The sequence below is a fragment of the Paramacrobiotus metropolitanus genome, unplaced genomic scaffold, assembly GCF_019649055.1.
Source record: "Paramacrobiotus metropolitanus isolate TYO unplaced genomic scaffold, Prichtersi_v1.0 Parri_scaffold0000108, whole genome shotgun sequence".
In the NCBI taxonomy this organism is placed as follows: Eukaryota; Metazoa; Tardigrada; class Eutardigrada; order Parachela; family Macrobiotidae; genus Paramacrobiotus; species Paramacrobiotus metropolitanus.
Window position 1 is genome coordinate 287774 of NW_026570328.1, and position 19988 is coordinate 307761.

Sequence of the window (19988 nt, forward strand, 5' to 3'; positions counted from 1 at the left end):
GTTGTAGATCCTGTTTATAATTTTATTATACCCATTCCGCTTATAGAAAACAAATAAAATCACAACGCAGTACACTCAATCAGCAAAAAACAGCCTCGGGAGGTCTAAAAACAGAGAACAACTGATCTAAATTTACTCCCGGTGGAGCTGTTCCCTGCACGGAGGCCGCGTTCCCGCGCTGGATTTCTATGCTGATTCGCTGGCGAAGATACAGTACACACTACTCCGTACTCGTACAACTGTAGAGCATCATAATAAACTAACCATAGGTACAGTTGTATTCAAAATATCACTAATATTTAGTGATATAGATATGTGTTATGGGAATATGTCCTGTAGCACAAAATTATATTGCACAATATTAAATTAATAATAACTTCTTGCAGAAATGCGGTATTGTCCTATCCATACCCTGTTGGACACTACCAAAAAGCCTAATTCGTGTTAAATAAATAATCATCTACGATGTCCTGCGTAGTACTTGTACGGAATACCAAAAATAAATAAAGAAAAAGCACAATCATATAACGCTGGAGGGTATGTTTTTGATGTTTTTTAATTCGTCTACCATCGCCAGTTTACAAAAAGCTGTTATGGTTCCCAAGATAAGATACTTCCTTACTTCAGCGTATTATTTAACTCATTTCCGGTCATAAAACGCCTATACTTTAACCATTTTCCTTTTGTCAAGTTATCCCGTTTTGTTTGAGTTGCACCTAGTTTGGTTCACCAAGTGGTTGGATATACTACACTTCAGTTACATGGACCTTTTGTCAGTCAAGATGGAAACTTGTCAAGTTGCTTCAAGGAGGCAATGCAGTTGATTAGGTTCTCATGTTTGCTTCTGTAGTTCAGGCGTGTCTAGATTTTTGAACGTATTGTATAAACATGATCGGATACTGTAATTTTAGTTATTTGGTTTTTTCCCCTTCGCACTTAAACGTTTAAATTAAAGTTGTTTGATACGATATTCATGCAGCTGCATCTAGATCTGTTGAGTAAGTACATCGATAGTATGTACTCGTATCTACCGATCGGCCCGATACTAATTGTAAAGCTTTTCATACGAACCTGTGTGCCTGTGTAATTAAACGAGTAATTATTTTCATGAAAACAAGCATATTATTGAATAAATGACTAGGTAAGATAAAGGGCATACATACTAACTGGCTGACGGCATATTTAGAATATTTTGTAGTGTAGGTAAATACATGTACAGGTGGTATGTATATACAGTAGAAAGCGGTCACTAATTTCAAGAAAACTACGTAGTTATGTTCTGGCGCTGAAAGGTGGTGATCGCAATTCGAAGGCGTTCCATGGTTCCATGGACGCATCCGTTTCCTCCAGCAGATGAAGTGCGTTGTGGTTTTGATAACGTATAAGTACAGTCCCAACATTTGGCGATGCGTTATTAGATTACTGATTCATAGTGTACTTGGACTGCCCCTTTTTTTCTGATGCGTGTACAATCTGTAGAGGCCGCTACTTACGTCGATTAGTGCTTGCATATATACAAAGGCGATTCCAAAAGTTTCTTTCCCTATTTTTTATCTTCCCCCACAAACTTACTTAGCCCTTTTCACCCATATTTTTACTAATGCCACTTACTAACTGATTATTAAAAAATTTAAACTAGTTCCTGTTCAAAGAGGATGGGGAAAATTCGCCAAAAAGACTTTCACCGGTGTCTGGCAGCCTATCTTCTGGGTTTCTCGCAACATTGTAACATTTTTAACATTCTCCCCGTTCGAACTTCAAGAAGCACAAAACGTTTTTATGTTCAGAAGTCTTCCCTCTTGCAGTGTAAATCAAGATCGAAAAGATTCGGCCCTTTCTACTTTTAGAAGAAAATCGGAAGTGTTAGTGACCAGTTGTCAAAACACGAGGCTTGCCAGTTTCCAGACGGCAAAAATATTAAAAAATCCGGAAAATAATTTACAGCAAACAGGCTAGCGATAAATTGAATCATAGCCAATATGTGCTGGGGTGGGTCAAAGATAACGTTTTTATTGTGGAAAAGAACTGGAAGTTCGGAATAGCAGGAAAGCGGAAAACCAAAAAAAAACAGATGTCTGTAGAAACAAATTTATTATTTTAATTTGTGAAAGTTTGGAAACGATTCATGATCATGATAATAACAAGGACATAGTACTGTAAGCCTTCACTATTATAAATTAGATTCAAAACCACCGAGAAGGAGAGAAGTGACAACATTACAGCTTAAATTTTGGAAGGACAGTGGTTAGGCTGCCAGAAGTACCACCGGCTAAATGATTTTTCACCTGGGCAGTTCTTCATCGACAGTTGCAAGTTTTATTTTCTTCGATAACTCAGAGAACATGTTACGTAATAAAAAATATATCGTTTGCATATCACTTGAAATGGCACGCAGGCAAAATAGGGAAAGAAACTTTTGGAATGTCCTTTGTAGTACGTATGAACTTCAGTACGTATAAGCCATTAATTAAGCGTTTTATTTTCTAAAGCAACCATGATAATAGTATTATAAGACGCAAAATCCAAGCCTCTCCAGCAATAAACTAAACAACGCAGTAAAATTCGTAAGGATTATTAAACATTATTTATTACGTAATGCATTATCTGCAGAAAGGTCACTGTAGTACAAGAGTGATAGAAAGATTTGCTGTCTTCACCGGGATGTCGCTATAGTATTAAAGTAATATCAGCCAATTAACCAAGATTACTCCGATATATATCACTTACTATAAGAAAGGTTTTTCGAATCCATCCAAAGCTTCCTCTTTGCTCACCGCCAACAACGAATTCCCTTGTGCTGTGCCATTGTTGTCCATATGACCATCTTATCCCATGGCGCTTTGGTCACTGCATGAGCTACGAGTCGCTCGAGAGCGGTTTTGCAGACAATTATGAAGCGCAGTAAAATACTGCATTACCATACCCGTCCGGCGTATCGTGCAAATACACCGCTTAATGTTTATTGTCCTTTGCACGGAGCAGTTGCTCCCTCTAGGCTACGGTCAACAGAAGTCTAAAACAACAGAAAACACTGAAAAATGTAAGAATAAACAACAACAATCAGTCCAAATTGGTCAGCAGTATTGATATAAGGCTGCTTAAAGACGGAAATAAACATTTTTATTGTGGAAAACAAAAATGGGAGGGAGATCGCGCTTGGGTCGATGCATAAAACCAAAACCCACGTAAAGTTAATTTGATTAAATTTTCAGAAAAATTCTCGGAGAAACCGTGGGGAAAAGATGCAAGGACACTTACGCACGTAATCGCGTTTCTGTACTGTTCAACTAAATCGCAACCGTATTATGCGCAGTAATTATTTAATAAAACCCATTGACATTTTATAACCATGCCAGTGCATTCCTAAACAAGTCAGCTGCAGTATTGCAAAAATGTTGAACAAAGGTCATTCTGCTCCAGTGAACGGTATCCGCACTCGTATATATACGAGTGCGGATACCGTTCACTGGAGTGCGGATACCGTTCATACCTCGATCAACATGTATATACATGTTGATCGAAATTTTTCTTGTGCAGAACAATTTCATTCCAGCCAAGCTTTCGAGCTAGGTTCCAGAATTCCGCGGAACGCCATTTGGCCAAGCGAAATTGAGGGGCGACTATTCGACAAACTTGTTGACGTTCTTAATTAGTACGAGATTTACTTGGTCGGTTTCGGGTGAAGAAGGATTTATTCCCAAGAACGTTAGCCACTGAATTGTTCTGCAGTTGGTGATTTCCGGCTAAAGCTTTTTGACTACGCCTGACAATATTAACGCCACACTTTAACTTTGCCTTATCCAAATAGTTTGTCACTATGTAGATACGACTCGCACACTTTTTTAATAATAGACAATAAGTATTTATAAGTATTGTTGTGTTGATAACTGAGCAGGACATTTTCAAACAACATATATGAAAACAACTGACAATTAAGATGATTTTGCGATTGTCTGTGTTATTTTATGATTATTTTGTGATTGTTGTATTATGATTAGCATTGTTTTATGAGTGTTAATGTGTTACGTATCAGTAGAATGCACTAAGGTAAAATAAACGTTAACAACGGTCAACGTATACTTCAAGTATTAAAACTTTACTGTGAAAATAGTTGTAGTTTGTTGTGGAATTTTCATCTGGTCAAGACTAAAATTGTTATGCAAAGATCGATAAGATATGATAAAATATGGTTCAAATATTTTTCGACTGTTTCTTATTGTAGATCATTTTTTCCAGTGCCACGCTATACAGATATGCAGAAGAAGTAAAAAAGAGTAGTAATTTACTGTACTACATTACTTGGTATGCAAGACCATAGTGGTAAGGCTATTAAAACGCCAGCCAGTTCCGCAACCACGGTATACGTCCAAGTCCGTTGCAATACAGGCATAGAATTACGAACGATTGAACTGCTGCCGGTAGAAATTAAACTCGTGATATGCAAATTTAGATATAATAATTATTTATGAGCCTTTTCGCCCATTCCATACTAGGAAAGTGCACCGGCACCGCTATAGACTAGCACTAAAAGAAAGGAGCGAAGCAAGACGGTACTGTGATCTTTCGAACTTTGCAATCAGATTAATTGCACAAGAATAGCTAAAAATAATAACAATTTTGAAAAAAATATATATATTGAAAAATATTCTTTTTGAAAATATATTTGAATTATATTGTCAAAGCAAACAAAGTTTGGGAAATAATATAAATCAAATCAATTTTTTAGCACTTGTGCGTAACGAACGTGACCGACAAAAATCCCGTTTTCTTGAACATATGCTTTTCGGTCGAACTTTCCCATACGATGTTCGGTCATTTCCTCACTGGCCAAAAGTTTTGCAAGCGAATTGTCCGATCCAAAGCGAGATAGTACGTGTATTGTATTTTTGTCTTACCAAGCAAAGTACCTTACATATTGTACAGTAGAACGTCCGACTTTGAACACCCCCGAATGCTGAACACCTCTGAACGTTGAACAGCTTTTTTCGTACCGGCGCTGCTCGTAATGTATAACATTAGGGGGGACCTCTGAACCCTGAACACCTCTGAACTCTGAACCGTGAACACTGTGTTAGGTACCACAGTATGTTTTATGAGCAAACCGGACCTCCAACCATGAACACAGCAATTCAGCAAAACATCCGGGAAGATCCGGCGTTCAGCGTGTTCACGTAGATCAATCGTAACCATTCGTTTGCCGCTTAGTATTTTTATGTACTTATTGAACAAATTTTTATTTTCTGAACGAACGTCGCACAAGCAACACGTTGCACAGTCGCTTAACACAGTCGACTCGTTAACCACTGCATATTTTAATAGCAAAAGGCTGTAATACGATAATTTTTCGGCCGACGAATATCAATTTTTTATTTTTTTTTAATTGTAATTGTCGTTTAACCTGTTTTTTTACGTTTTAAAGAATTATTCAATAAAAGACGATACAAATCATACATTATGCTTATTAGCTAGCTAAATATTAAGCCAGGGGCCCCCGTAAGAAAGTCACCGCCCCTAGGGGCAGTACCTCTGAATCATGAACACCTCTGAACCCTGAACAAGAAACTGCGTGCCGAAGGTGTTCAGGGTCGGGAGGTTCCACTGTACACCGAAAACAAAGCTGCTGTATTTGATCGAGTAAAATCTTGCTCAAGTACAGCCACACAGGAATCGCGTTCCCATGGTATACTTGCAATCGTGTACAGATAGCACGTAGCGCCTGCAAATTTGTTTTCCCGGAATTTTTTGGTATCTTCCAGTTTGCCTTCTTCCCGCCGGATGCATGTAGTCTGCAATGACTAGAAACAAATTTCAGATAACACCTAGTCTGTCAATTTTCTATTGCGTTAAGATATGGAAAATTACATCGGTTCATGATCTACAAGTCTACATGTATCGGTTTATGCATAAGGTCGAAGCGGTGATCAAATAACGTATACGAAGTATAGATATAGTATAAATATAATCAGTACCTACTGTATACAGTAGGTGTTGATATAGATATAACATACGTAAGTAACGTAACTGCAAATTTGCAGTTAAACAGTACAGTACTTTAGAGTACAAATTTGACCGACAGTACAGTACAAATTTGCAGTACTTACTTTAAAGTACTAACTCTGAACAAAAGCTCGTGAAAGACAACAAACATATTCTTCCCAGTTGCGGCCTGCAAACAAACCAAACAACAGCATTCTTTTTCAAAGAATTTTACCGGAAGAGCGGTCGGAGACGCTGTTTCAGAACGGCATTTTTTATGCTAGAACGGCATTTTGTTTCTGTGGTTGGCTATATCGCCATGTCTCATATGGTACACACCGGTAATTACAAAGTTACAATACAAACCTATTTATCTTTGATGTACTTTGTAATTTAATTTAGAGATCATGCGTTGGATTGTGGACCTGTGCGGCGAAATTTTAACTTATAATTTCAGATACGTAAATGCAGTTTGGGAATGTTCATATATATTTATACTTCGAAGTAGACAATATCTGTACAGTGTGATATCTTTATATATAATTTTGTTATTAATCATCTGTTTTCTTCTTGAAAGTTCAGATAGGTAATACCTTTGTGATATTCAAATAAACTCTTATAATCCACGGCTACCACTACAATTTAACAACGATGATAGTCAGTTTAATATTATTTGAGCGAGTGTTTAAGCTCACCGAGGCTGCCAATTCTCACGTCAGTGCCTGGTCGTGTCAGTTCAAAGAAATCTGCAGGTTCTCCCGAAATGACAAAATATTTACAGCAGCGCAAATTGGAGATCAACGGGAGAAGCTTGTTCGAAGATCTTTGTGCACACTGCACAAGCGCTCACCTGTCAGTTTACAAGTTAGTGATTGCGATGTAATATTGCAGTTGACCACTTGCATGTGAGCTCTGGGGACGTAATGCAAAGCCGCGGTAATTTTGTTAAAGGAGATCGGAAGAAATCGTTTATTATAAAAGGAGAAAGTTGTTAATACAAGTATGTTTTTATTTCAATGTTTAAATTCGGAAATAATACGGGGAATGCGATGTGCGTTTTGAGCACCTGAGTGAAAGGTACGTCTTGTCTTTCATTAACTGAGACAATTTCTTATATGAGTCACAATTCTAAGCGATAGTTATATGCGTAATTACCGAAAGTTTTTGTCTTAATAAGTGTATCGAAATTCTTGATAAGAGTATCATTTTTGTTGGACAGGGTTAAAGGGTCAACACTCGACAGAGCTCCTCGACCATGGCGATTCCGGAATTCGGACTTCCGCCTGCCCAACTGCTGCCGACTGGGGTTGCTAGCCATTTTATTTCGCGCACGGCCGCCCACCTAGTCTGGCAGCTTGTATTATGCAATACTGTTGTACGATAGTTCAGTACAACTTTTTACAGACCACCTGGACGAGCATCGTTTGGAGAGTCTAGACTAGAGATGGCAACGGCCGGCTAAACGGCTGACCTTTCGGCTGACGGCCGGCTGAAGCCCTTAGCCGGCTAACTCAACCCGGCTGGAAGTCTCAGCCGGCTAGAAAGGCTGACCAAATTTTCCAGCCGGCTTAGCCGGCTGGCGGCCGGCTAAGCCGTTTATATTCTCGCTTTAAAAAAAATTCGCAAAATTTTGAAAATAACGTATCAAAGTGCAGTTAAATCACCAAAAACTACAAGTTGTTCCGTTTATGTTGTGAAAACACGGTTTTCGAACACATTTGAAGCAAAAAAACAGCGATTATTCGGGAATTCCGAGTCTGAACGAGTTAAAATTCCATAATATTGAATAATTAATGGCGTCATTGCTACTGAAATGGCATCATGACGACCAAGTTAAACAATATCACTAGCGAAAGCGACAGAAATTAGGCGCAAGCCGAAGAAAACCTGACGCAAAGTGACTCAGTGGCGCCATCTTTACCGCCAAAAATTGCACAACGATGCCGCCGTTCAAGCCGCTTCAGCCGAGTCGGCCGCCGGCTAAGCCGCGGCTGGCTGAAGTCTCAGCCGGCTTAAGCAGCCGGCCTGACGTCGGCTACGGCTTGCAAAAACCGTCAGCCGGCTGGCCAATAGCCGGCTAAGCCGCGGCTTAGCCGGCCTCGGCTAAGCCGTTGCCATCTCTAGTCTAGACACTCATGTACCGTAGACAGTAGACACTAGACAGTAGGCCCTACAGTATTATAGATCAACAAAGAAGCGTCGTTTTGACTTTTCTGCATTTTTTTCTTATTTGTCTTGCAGACTCTTGCTAGTTATTTTAATTTTCACAAAGTGGTTCTTTGCCACTTATGATAATCATGTAACTTGGGGCAAACAGTTTCATTATCATGTGACTTGGGGTTTTGTCTACGGTCTGCATATGAGTAGCATTGCCACCTGCCACTTACCGTTGTTGGTTTCCTTGAAATTGTAAGTGAATGTATTCGCATTATGCAGTAACGGCAGTATACGGTAAAACAACTCCTACTTATTTATATAGAAGAATTAGAAGATTCAGGGAATCGGAGGACGTCTTTTAAAGTTCCAACTAAAATCATTTGATATTGGAGGAGCCTCTTGAGTTTGGTCCGTGGAGCCTGGAGGTATGTTTAAGATAGATTACACATTACAGGAATCTGGAACTGTCGTAGAAATGGAAAACTTCATAGGCTTCATACATTTAGCGATTACGCTACACTCGGACACCAAAGATAGAAGTTAGAGTATTTTTGCAGTATTATTATTACTACTAACAAAATATCATGATTTCTGTGGTAGCAGATTAGTAGAGTATTTGCAAATTTATACATATTCAGATTCTGATATGTGGAAATAATCTGACATTCTATAATAAAATTACATGTATGATTGTATCGTACAGTATTTAACACATTTGCAACGTTGTCTTGTTAAAATTTCTGAAATATTTTCATCTCATGAAAACTGAAAAGTTAGAAAACATCCTCAATCGTTGCCGAATTTTGTGCGTTGCGAAATGGAAAAGGGAGTGATACAGATCATAAGGTTGAATAAAATTTATAATGCTTCGAGAATTCCTGGCATCATCCGCTCATGCACTCGTTTGTTAGATGATTGATTTATAATCGAATTATTAAAACTTATAGAAGGTTAAGCTGCTTGTTAATTTTTAATGGTACATAATGATGTTCTCCTTGAGCATGAAGATTTACTTTGACAATGTACAGTGATGTGAGTTTAATTCATCATTTCTGCTCCCTTTACCGATTTTCTGGGTTTGCAGATTGTTCGAAGATGGCGGTTAAAAAGTCCGAAATTAAACGTCTCAGCGAAGATCATTTGAAGAGAAAGCCGGAAGATGTTTTTGACATCATCTGCAAGCTCGGAGAAGGATCTTACGGAAGCGTCTACAAAGCCATTGAGAAGGAATCCGGAATGGTTGTGGCGATCAAGCAGGTGTCACTGGATGCCAGCTTGCAAGACATCATTCAAGAAATCTCCATTATGCAGCAGTGCGATAGTCCGCATGTTGTCAAGTATTATGGCAGTTATTTCCGCGACAGCGAATTGCTCATCGTTATGGAATTTTGCGACGGCGGTTCGGTGTCTGACATTATGCGTCTGCGTAAGAAAACCTTAGCCGAAGATGAAATCGCAACAATTCTGAGGGACACCTTGAAGGGATTGCAGTATTTGCACGAAATCAGAAAAATTCACAGAGACATAAAGGCTGGGAATATTCTGCTCAACACAGACGGAAACGCCAAACTTGCAGGTATTGTTTTTCCAGCAGATGTCCGAATTGAAATTTGTACGTCCTTTAAAGTGGTCTTATTTTTTTTATTTTTTCCGCTGGCCTACGTGCAGAATTTGAGGTGGCTGATAACGCATCGCATTAAACTCACTAGAAACTATTTAACCTACCCGCATTATGAAGTAACGAATAGCTTGTCTTTATTTATTGTATTTCCGTATTGCGCTGGATATGAGAAACTCGTAGGAAGTTCTAGGTACGAAAACGAAATACTGTACTGTACTAAGGGTCTAAACTTATCGGTACTCGTATTGATAATAATGACAAGCGTTAGTTTATAATAATATCATTTTTGCATAATAAGTTAATAACCCAGTTTCGTTAAATATCTTCAGTTCTAACTTATGGTTAGTTTTTGATGGGTTTCTGTTTCTCTACAACTGGTGTATGGGTTCTAGCAGAAAGCCACTATTGCACTTATAGGGCAAAAATAAACAATATCAGTTAGTAATTTTAAAAAGCATTTGCGAGGTCGTCGAACAGATCGCGTTAAAGTGCATTTGATTCTTCTCTTGCAATTGTGCGTTTTTATCCGCTCAACAAAATACCCCATTAAATAAAAATGTTTTTGTTTTGGTTTGGCTCATGTTGGCTGTAATTCCATAGGGTGCATGACCAGTGGCCAATAAGTTACCACTGCGCAGCCATGGTCGAACGAATCTGTCCCAGATTCTGTTTTAAAAGGGCTCTTCAAATACTTCTAGATGGAACTAAATGGTTTTTGCTTTGTATAGATTTTGGCGTTGCTGGTCAGCTTACCGATACAATGGCGAAAAGAAATACGGTTATCGGAACACCGTTCTGGATGGCACCGGTAATGCTGCATTTAGAATAGTTGCATTTTATTTGACAAATCAACATCATGTTAGTGGGTGCTTAGAACACTTAGGATACAGTTTCGGAAGATTTAAAGACACGACCGGAAGAGTGCAGCTTTTGAATGCTTTGCAAATGAAGTTCTCACCATTTCATAACAGAATATCTTTAATTACTATACTTCTACTACAGGAAGTGATTCAAGAAATCGGATACGACACAATGGCTGATATCTGGAGTCTGGGAATCACAGCCTTAGAAATGGCTGAAGGGAAGCCACCGTATGGTGACATCCATCCTATGCGTGCTATTTTCATGATACCTAGTAAACCTCCGCCTACATTCCGCGAACCTGATCAGTGGTCGGCTGAGTTCATTGATTTTGTATCAAAATGCCTGGTGAAAGACCCGGAAGAGCGTGCCACCGCAATGGATTTATTGGAACACGAATTTATCCGAAACTGTAAACCAATATCCATCCTCACTGACATGATCGAGGAAGCCAAAGTAATTCGTGAAACGGACGCTCTGAAGAAAAGCGGTAAAGGAGTATTTTTTGCCGAGGAGGACCAAGATCCCGGCACCATTGTCCTCCAGGATGGAACGCTGCACGTGATGGACAATAACGACAAGACGTTGCTCGTACAGTCGCAGGATACCCAGCCGCTGCATCCAGATAATGTTAATAACAAGTTTTCCACGATGATCATCAACAACGACGAAGAGGACAGTGACGCGACCATGAAACGTCATGACACAGCGGTGGTCTCGTCGGATGAAAGTTCCTATCGGCCCATGTATTTGGACCATTTCGATGCGAAAGACAAGAAAAATAATAGTAATGGACCAGCCAGCAATCCAGAGAAGCCCGTAAATAATCCGCCCGCATCATCCCGCACATATCAACCAATCCGTGCCAACGCAGCACCACGCCCGTTCATGGACAGTGATTTTGATTTCCTTAAACTGCTCAGTTATGATGAGCTGCACATGCGTATGGACAATTTGGAGAAGGAGATGGAGCAGGAAATTGAAGAACTTCGTCAGCGCTATCAGAGTAAACGCCAGCCGATTCTCGAGGCCATTGATTCTAAAAAGCAGCGGCAATTGAATTTCTAGAAACGTTCCTTCTTTACCCCCTTGTGAACGGATGTCCGGATTAGGAATTCGGCATTCTTAATGGCTTTTAAGGGAACTTCCTGTTTAATGGCGCTGCCACACTGCTTCGGCATTATGGTTCAGTCACAGCAGTGACAGTGCGTAGTACCTTGCGGTTTTTACTGTTTGTTAACTGGTGATCTTTTATTTTTTATTCTCTGTCTGGTTAGCCTGTTCCAAACTCGCTTTAGTATCTCAGTCAAGCCGGTGCCGTGTTTTTCTCTTTTTTAGCTTTTACGAAAAATTGTTTTGCCTTTGTGTGAAAGCACGTCTGTTTTTCCTGCCAGCCAATGACGTTCTGGGAAAATACTCAGCCAGCTGCGTTTACAAAACTGTAGCCAATTAATTCCTGAATATTTTCCATAAATCGATCACTTTTAATGCACTAGCGTGTGCAGAAGAGCGCGCATATCCAAAAGCGCTCCAAGCTAGGCCAGTGAGAGTTTTGACAATTTTCTGCCATAGTGCGGATGAATATGCACCTTCAAACAGAGTGCTGTTAGAATCAAACAAGCACTTCCTGTCGTTATTTCACTGCATGGCCTCCGTGTTCTAGCCTCGTTCAGCGGGACTAAAGCCTGAATGAAGAAATTTTTCAATCCAATTGACGAAGAAAAAGAAGGATAGAGCAACATTCTATTGTATCCTCCCAAAGCTAAACCGTTTGATGAATGAAAACTTGTAAAACGGGAAATCGACTTCAAATTTGATTCGTCCATACACCGCTACCGCTGCGTTTTTACAGCGCAAAGACTATAGATAGAAGTACGCATTTACACATTGACAAAAATTAATACTTTACACTGCTGCGAAATTTCCAACTTTTCGAAAACAATACGCGAAATAACACCGTTACTGGAAGTTTGAAATTCACATTGTTTCTTTCATATTAATTTTATTACGAATTTCTGTTAACTGGTCACTCATTAAGTGATGACCGACCGACCACCGTCACTGTCACTTTGAGTGTTTTCAAGTTGAAAACGTTTTAATGCGGTAAGTTTTGATTAAACGTCAAAGCTATTGTAGGAATACTTCTATAATACGAGATCACTCGTTCATATTACTTATTACTGCGTATTCAGTCAGATTATTGTAGTTAATCTGAAAATCTGTATGTACTTTTCTGTAGATAGTGCCGGTTTTATGATTACATTTGCTCTGTAAAAGAACGGAAACGATCAAAATGACCAGAAGCAGTCCGTTCAGTGCAATGTATTTTTGAATCATGTTAATATCTGTACGTTGTCCTTCAAATGCCGGTAGCTGCGGTACTAACTGAAAATCTGATCTTGAATTACCCCGTGTACGCGTAGGTCGTCCAGTTCTACAAACATAATCATCAGAGCCGGCACACCTCTGTTACTTGGATGTCTCTTTGCATTCTTCTGTGCCGCCTTTCGCTTTTGCGGGACACCATCTCAGTGCCAGGACGCGAAACTTGTATTCAATTATAAGTGGTATCAAATGTGTGCAGTCTCCTTGATTTCATAGTCAGTAGCAGTGATCACTCGGAATTCGGAAACACCGCATCACAAACTGTTAATCGATCGGCAGGGATGCCGACGTTATTGGATAAAACGTTTGCTGCAATTGTTCCAAAATAGCAACCACTGAAGAATAGTTCTTGTTTGCCGACTCGGTCTTAATGGAGCATAATGGCCATTCGAGAGCCATTGCTTCCGACGTCCGGGATCTCTACGGCAAAAAGCCGGGGAGGCTCTGCTTCGGTGGTAATCATGAATATTTAAAGAATTACCGGGAGATGACCGCGTATGTTTTTATGACGGCTTTACCCGCATTCAGGAGATAACGATAAGTGTGACCGGAAAAATCGCATTAGTGGGGTAGCCGTGAAATACACAGCAGTACCGGCATTTACGCTCTACCACTATCAACTCAGTTCAGCGGTAATATAATATAATTTTATCAATTCTCAGCGGTTTAATATGAATGTACGAATCAAACTGCACAAATACACATTATATTACTGAAAAAAGTTAATAATATGTGAGACCAAGAAAAGCGATAAAACGTAAATATTCTTGTTTTGATAATCAATCATTCTTGTCATTTTAAGGAAATATGTTTTTGGTACTGTATTTTCGTCAACAGCTGTGCAATTTAACAATCTTACTGGATTCACGAATGTTGATGGAGCAGCCAACAACAATTTAGTAAGCGCTATATCCATACAACTGCATTGCAAATTCCACAATTTGGATGATCGTATGCTACTGTATACAGTGCAAAACATATATATTTCCTTTAACATGGTAATATAAATCGAGTACAATATAAATCCAGTATAGTATTCCATACCGACTGTTCCAATATGTCGTATATAAGTCACAGAAAGCAACAAACTTCATCCACCTCGGTCAAATGAGAGAATCCGGCCGCCAGATCAATACTTGCTGTATAATTCAATTTCAATCCTGAACTGGTACTTTTCTTCTTGTTTGTCAAAGAATCCGGCCTTCAACGTCTGACGAAAAAGCTGAGCATGTTGAAAGCTGCACACCTCTCGCTGACAGGAAAGTTCGGCGATTAATGAGAACTTCTCCCATCCGTAGACCGGCTGGCTAATAGGCTGCGGGGATAACGAAGTATAGATGGGCACTTCGTCGGAATCACTTTTCAAATAGGCACGGACGTGGCCGTCTTCGAATGTTTCGAACGGAAACTTGAGCGAAATCCGTTTTATGCGCAGCCCTAAAAATTTAGTGCTTTTTTATTTTATTCTCGTATTTATCTGTGCAGAATGTTGCCATCTAAATCAGCGTTAGTCTTATTAAGTGCGTTGATAAATACTTTTTTTTTAAATTTCGTACATGTGTTGGTTTTCCTTGTTCAGACAGACATGGCAAAGTAACAATCGCAATCATATATGCAGTGGATACTGGGCGCGGTAAAGACTACGTCTAAGATGTACTGTACTCGCCTTACAATGAATTGTATTAATTACTGGGAAGGATCCTTATATTATCTTAAATTTCCTACAATTTGTGATCATCCCACTTTGCTTGCAGGGCTTCGACTGCCAGCAGCCGGCAAGGGAAACACTTGCGGATTTTTCCGTAAAAATGAAACAATGAAGCGGCGGAAGGCAGAGTTTGGGGTTGCAGGAACAGCCGCCTGGCAAAACTCCGACGGCGCGACTAACAAGGCTTTTACAGTGTTATGAAAGTTCACTAATTCCCAGGGTGCGTACGTCATTCCCGCTATCCCATGGGGTTAGCATTTCGCACCTTACTTAAGCAAATGTGAAATGAAGCGAGATTGGAGTAAGCACCAGCGGGAAACAAGTACTACATACTTTTAATGCGATATGACGATGCACTTAAGAATTAATAAAGGTTTTTGAACTTTCTAACGTATACCGACGCCAACTGGATGTCTTCTGTGCTGAGTGCATAAAAACATTTGCTGTGCACAAGTTAACGTACATATTTTTTATTATTAGTTAGTGATGATTAACTCCAATTAAAATTTTATTAAGCGTGACTTTAAAGGAAACTGAGTGTGCTATTCGAATACAGACGGGAGTATACGTAAAGACGGTTTCCGCACAAGGAGTGACCAATCAATACAGCCTATAGCAATACTTAATTCTGAATCAACACGCATAACACTACGTAAGGTGCGGGCTATAGAAAGGGAAAAATGATCCTTAGACGAGTAGATCGACAAATATGCATATTCAGAGAAGATGAAACTATTTTATCGTCCAGATTAGATCCGTAACTCGAGCTTCGAGTAAGGGACTCTAAATTCTGACATGTTTGTTAACGGCACACGTAGGCCGAATACTTCATCCCGTGCTTACCGCATTCGGTGAAATCGAATCTCCATTCAATATACCCATTTGTAGCTCCGGGTTTCCTGGACAGATAAGTCATAATTTCCTCGTCATCACCAATGTGACAGTGTTCTGTAACCCACTCCATGTTCCTCTCGGCGTAAACGAGCGAACTCCATCCTGAAAGTTTTCCACGTTCTAAATTTGTGCTTGGCATAGTGATTTAATAATAAAATCATTGCACACGTATTAGCCACGATAATGAATGCTTTTGCTTGCATGATTTGAAACAGTGCTTATTTCAAAATAGCTCAGTTATTTTCGATAAATTAGGTAACATAACTGAGCCTGATATTCCATGAAACATGACGCTCGAAAAGGGCAAAAAAACTGCAATACCACGCTAACGCTTTCACGCGTTTGCACATCTCCAGAATAATATTTGCCATCGTTGTTATCACATATATGCCAGTTTGAGTTTAAAGGTCACGACATGACACGAAATCGGCTGGCGTATGTTCTCAGCCACACTCTTTTAGATATGCTGCTGATGTATAATATCCCACACTTTAATAACAAAATTATTTAAAACTATAATTTTCACTTGGAGTTCTAAGCACGCCATCATTTTCAGAAGCATGTTGTATACCAATGGCGGACTAATAGCTGTAATCGATTTCTTCCTAAACTTGCTAAATACTTGCACGCATCTGAATAAAGCAAAAGTATAATATACACGTGACCACTGAAAAATCATTTGAAACAGCCCCTAATGATTTTTTTTCGGTTTCACGTATACGTGTGTTACAAAGCAGCACTCTTTCGAGTAATAAGAAGGCGTATCTTACCGTTGATTTTTAGCCGGTTGGGGTGCGTAGGCCGTTTGTATTTGTCATTCCTGGCTGAATATCGAATTTCCACTTTGCGATTGGATGCTTCATGGGTAACCGGCTTAATCACATGTCCTAATAAGGTAATGGGCTCACTATTAAAGGTCATCGATGGTAGTTGTTTGGTTTCCTGAGCCACGACGGGGTAATCATCCAGGTCATCATCGCCGGTATTCACCTCATCGAAACTCTCAAACGGCGAATCGCGACCACCCTGCACTAAGCGGGAATTCTGCGCTGACTGCATCCTGATAAATCTATTCGGACTGCGACTGTGGCGAATGTTGTTGTGCCGCGCGGAATTGACGGGACTGGGTGAATTGGAGGAATTGTGATGGGCGCCGGTATGTGTCGTCAGTCGTCCATATGAACTGGCATGATGCACCGGCTGGGATTGCATAGAATTCTGATCATTAGTGCCTTCCACCGATAAGTTTCCTGTCGACTTACTATTGCTCATCCTCCCCTGGGACGAGTACACCGACCGACCGTGGGATGGTGTTAGAGTGGAGGTTAAAATGCGAAAATCGGATGTTGGCGTGGTGGTCGTTGCCGTTGTCGACAACGTCTGCTTAGCCGCTGCGGCCGCGATATTACGCGCCGATGTTCTTATTCCACGCGGACTATTACGTCCCGTATGTGTACTACTACTTGTACCGTTTATGACATTATTGTAGCGACGCTCATCCGCATCGTACGCCGTCGGTGATGTGGAATAAACTTCGATACTGGGCAAGCGATTCTGCTGGCCGAAATTATGGATTCTTCGATTTCGAGCAGCCATTATAACAATCGTACAAGCGATAATCAAATAGTACTTGTGTCGCTCGAAAGAAACGTGTGCCCAAAAGGGAACCCGGGGAGAATTTCAAAAGGGATCGGGCGAGAGAGCGAAAGCCGAGATGCGTAATGGCCGTGTGTGCAATACAATACGCTTATAAGCGGCTATATCGGCGTATCAAATAATAATGCTGGGTAGTAGTTGGTACAATATTGATTCAGTAAAATAATCGAGCGGTTTCATTCGTTTAATATGCAGATCCCGACAGAGTTTTAAAAACGCGGCAAAGATGTTATCGTGCTGCCCAGCTGAGTGGATGCGTACACACAAATGTACAATTCAACTGGCCCACACAACAATATGCAACCAGTTGATCACGATTATATGGCCGGGGAAATCGGCGTCGGCAGTCCGGTACGCATCCACCATCCACGCATCCAGCATGCATCAAAACGCAATGGGATTCCTTAGTGTGTAATTAATGAAACATGACATTCGATTAGGGAGCAGTCAACTGCGATGGAAGAAATCCGCTTAATAATGCAATGCCATTTTCGGTTATGGGAGTCTATAGCGTCAATTGCCAGCGATGTCAGCTCGCCTGTAAAAATGCCCCGCTTTAAGTTGTTGGCACTTAATGACCAATTGCATACGTGGGTATCTTGTCAGCACTTGACAGTGTCCATAATAGAAGATCGATTAATCGTGTCAGATATAAAAACGCGATGAAAGAGAGAGATGTAAATTTACCAACATACCCGCTGAACTTAAACAATACTTCTCGTGGCCAGCGGAAAAATGGAAATCAGTCAATATAAATGCATTTCTAGCGCCACAGCACACTTATGCCATAAATTTCTGCATACCGATGACGAGGTGCGATTCCAACTATGAAAAACGCTCTTCAACGCCAGCCGGCCAGGATAGATGATGTGTGATCAATGTGCAGCTGACATTTGTGGCAGGATCAAGCTGGATAATGATCTGGAAACAAGTAGGAAAAACGTCAGGAACCGTCGACGGCGCTCAACAAATGCCGACCGTTGAGTAAATTGCGGGAATCTAATACAATATATATATTCTTGCAGCTCAGCGCTTTATACTATGACTTCAGATACAGCGCGGATGCGGACGCCGGGTAGGCATTCCGGAAATTTTTGATCCTATTCTGTCCGGCCCACTGGAGATTCATTACATAGTATTATTAGCCGGTTTTCCACAGCGCGGGATAATATAATAAATAAGCACATTGGTTGGCGCGGGATCAGCAGCAACCGTAATACCGCGCCAGGCCAACACCGGGATCGATAGGCAAATGATAAGCTGGATGGTGTAACATTAGATGTCTCGCTGACTGTTTACTACGCGTTAAGAAAATCAATGGTTACTTAATTACTATTCAAAAAGTGTTGAAAAGGACGACATCCGGCAAGAAAATTATGGAGGATGTCCGTTCTACATCCATCGACTAAGCCGGCTGGTCCTGCTGCTGCATATCCAATGACGACATCCTGCTGCCTCCTGTGGGAACCGGCACTGCCAGCGAATTCAGTGGAGACTGCAACAATCAAGCGTTGAGCGCGTAAAGATACGGAAACGTTTTGTATAAATGGTCTCTATATAAGCTACCAGTAGGTACTGAAGCGCAAATTTATATATGGCAGATATACCCAAGTGCCACGCACTTTACACATAAACGTTTGCTTTTATGTAAAGGATACCGATAAAATAACTATTAGCTATACTCGCCAGGCGATATGTCATGACAGCGACAAAAATGATTGCCTCATGGCCTGATGCAGACTGGCTTTATCTCATTGACAAGTTTGTAGCAACTGGGAAGAGTGTTAGAAAAGTAAGGACGGTTTTGTTTGATCGCATCACGCAAAGGTCTCACAATTATATAGTGCACCTGCAATGCCGCTTGTATGTCATTTCACGAAAACGCGTGACTTTATGAGTAGTTTACTCAGGGATACATACAGACGACGGGTAAGGAACTACTTGCGCCGTCCTTAACATCCCGTTTGGCAGATCGACCAGGCGTGCCGCAAAACAGCACAGCACGGACAAATTTGCAGCCCAGTGAACTTCCTGATAGATACGCACAACCTAGTGTATCGGCCTTCCGCTGCCAAAGACGTCCCTTTGCGTAATACCGTAGATCAATCAAAGATTGTTTTCCCCAATGCTTTCGGCTAGTTGTTATTATCATGCGATTCTTACAATACAATGGAGACCGGTCATTACTGCCCGGCTCAGGGCTGCACGATGCAACCCTGATTTGGTACAGAATACAAATCCGCGTTCTCTTCCAGCTGCGCTTAGCGGAAATAACAGTACAAGGGAGCAAAACCATTCTGCGGCCACTCACACGTACACTTACCGTGACTCACGACGAATAAAAACATACATTTCGGCTTCGCTTAGAGTTAAAATCTATGTTTTATACTTCTATAGATATATATACAATTCAATGCTGTACTGTCTGACGATTCATTTTCTATCTTTAAGCAATCAAAAATCATTACGCATTTATAAACCCTGCATGTTGTTTTTTATTTATGATAGCTGCGTAATGAGACAGCATTCAAGTTTATGATTAATTAAGTAGAAGTATCACTGACAGAAAATGTCATATTACTCGGTATGCGCTTCAGCGCGACCATCTTGTGTTGTTTTCGGAAAACTTCGGAGGTACAAGTACCAGTACGTCTACAGTACGATTGTGTACTACTTTGTATGCATATCTTGCTGGTGTGCAGGAACATGAAAAATTAACTAACAAATTTT

General features: G+C 40.4%; 2 protein-coding genes across 4 annotated transcripts; one reads left to right on the plus strand and one right to left on the minus strand.

Annotated features, from left to right (window-relative positions):
• The first annotated feature begins 8142 nt into the window (after positions 1-8142).
• Positions 8143-12043, plus strand: LOC129597689 (serine/threonine-protein kinase 4-like). Its single transcript, XM_055495335.1, has 5 exons — positions 8143-8385; positions 8456-8558; positions 9218-9709; positions 10483-10562; positions 10757-12043. Exons 3-5 carry the CDS (start codon positions 9229-9231, stop codon positions 11681-11683), a joined length of 1488 nt encoding a protein of 495 aa, XP_055351310.1. The 5' UTR covers positions 8143-8385; positions 8456-8558; positions 9218-9228; the 3' UTR covers positions 11684-12043.
• Positions 12044-13762: 1719 nt separating this feature from the next.
• LOC129597720 (uncharacterized) lies at positions 13763-18922 on the minus strand. 3 transcript variants are annotated; one of them, XM_055495373.1, is made up of 4 exons: positions 18592-18922; positions 16373-18179; positions 15552-15704; positions 13763-14437 (listed from the first exon to the last, which is right to left on the minus strand). In XM_055495373.1, exons 2-4 carry the CDS (start codon positions 17196-17198, stop codon positions 14130-14132), a joined length of 1287 nt encoding a protein of 428 aa, XP_055351348.1. In that variant the 5' UTR covers positions 17199-18179; positions 18592-18922; the 3' UTR covers positions 13763-14129. The 3 variants fall into 3 exon arrangements, with proteins under 3 accessions (XP_055351348.1, XP_055351350.1, XP_055351349.1); XM_055495375.1 differs by having other exon boundaries at positions 16373-17796; positions 18062-18922; XM_055495374.1 differs by having other exon boundaries at positions 16373-17796; positions 17954-18922.
• Positions 18923-19988: the final 1066 nt, after the last annotated feature.

Coding starts and splice junctions, on each gene's coding strand:
- LOC129597689 (XM_055495335.1), top strand. CDS start 9,229: ATGGCGGTTAAAAAGTCCGAAATTAAACGTCTCAGCGAAGATCATTTG. Junction 9,710..10,482: donor CGGAAACGCCAAACTTGCAG/GTATTGTTTTTC, acceptor TGCTTTGTATAG/ATTTTGGCGTTGCTGGTCAG. Junction 10,563..10,756: donor CACCGTTCTGGATGGCACCG/GTAATGCTGCAT, acceptor CTTCTACTACAG/GAAGTGATTCAAGAAATCGG.
- LOC129597720 (XM_055495373.1), bottom strand. CDS start 17,198: ATGGCTGCTCGAAATCGAAGAATCCATAATTTCGGCCAGCAGAATCGC. Junction 15,705..16,372: donor CAACCGGCTAAAAATCAACG/GTAAGATACGCC, acceptor GAAAACTTTCAG/GATGGAGTTCGCTCGTTTAC. Junction 14,438..15,551: donor ATTCGATTTCACCGAATGCG/GTAAGCACGGGA, acceptor CTAAATTTTTAG/GGCTGCGCATAAAACGGATT.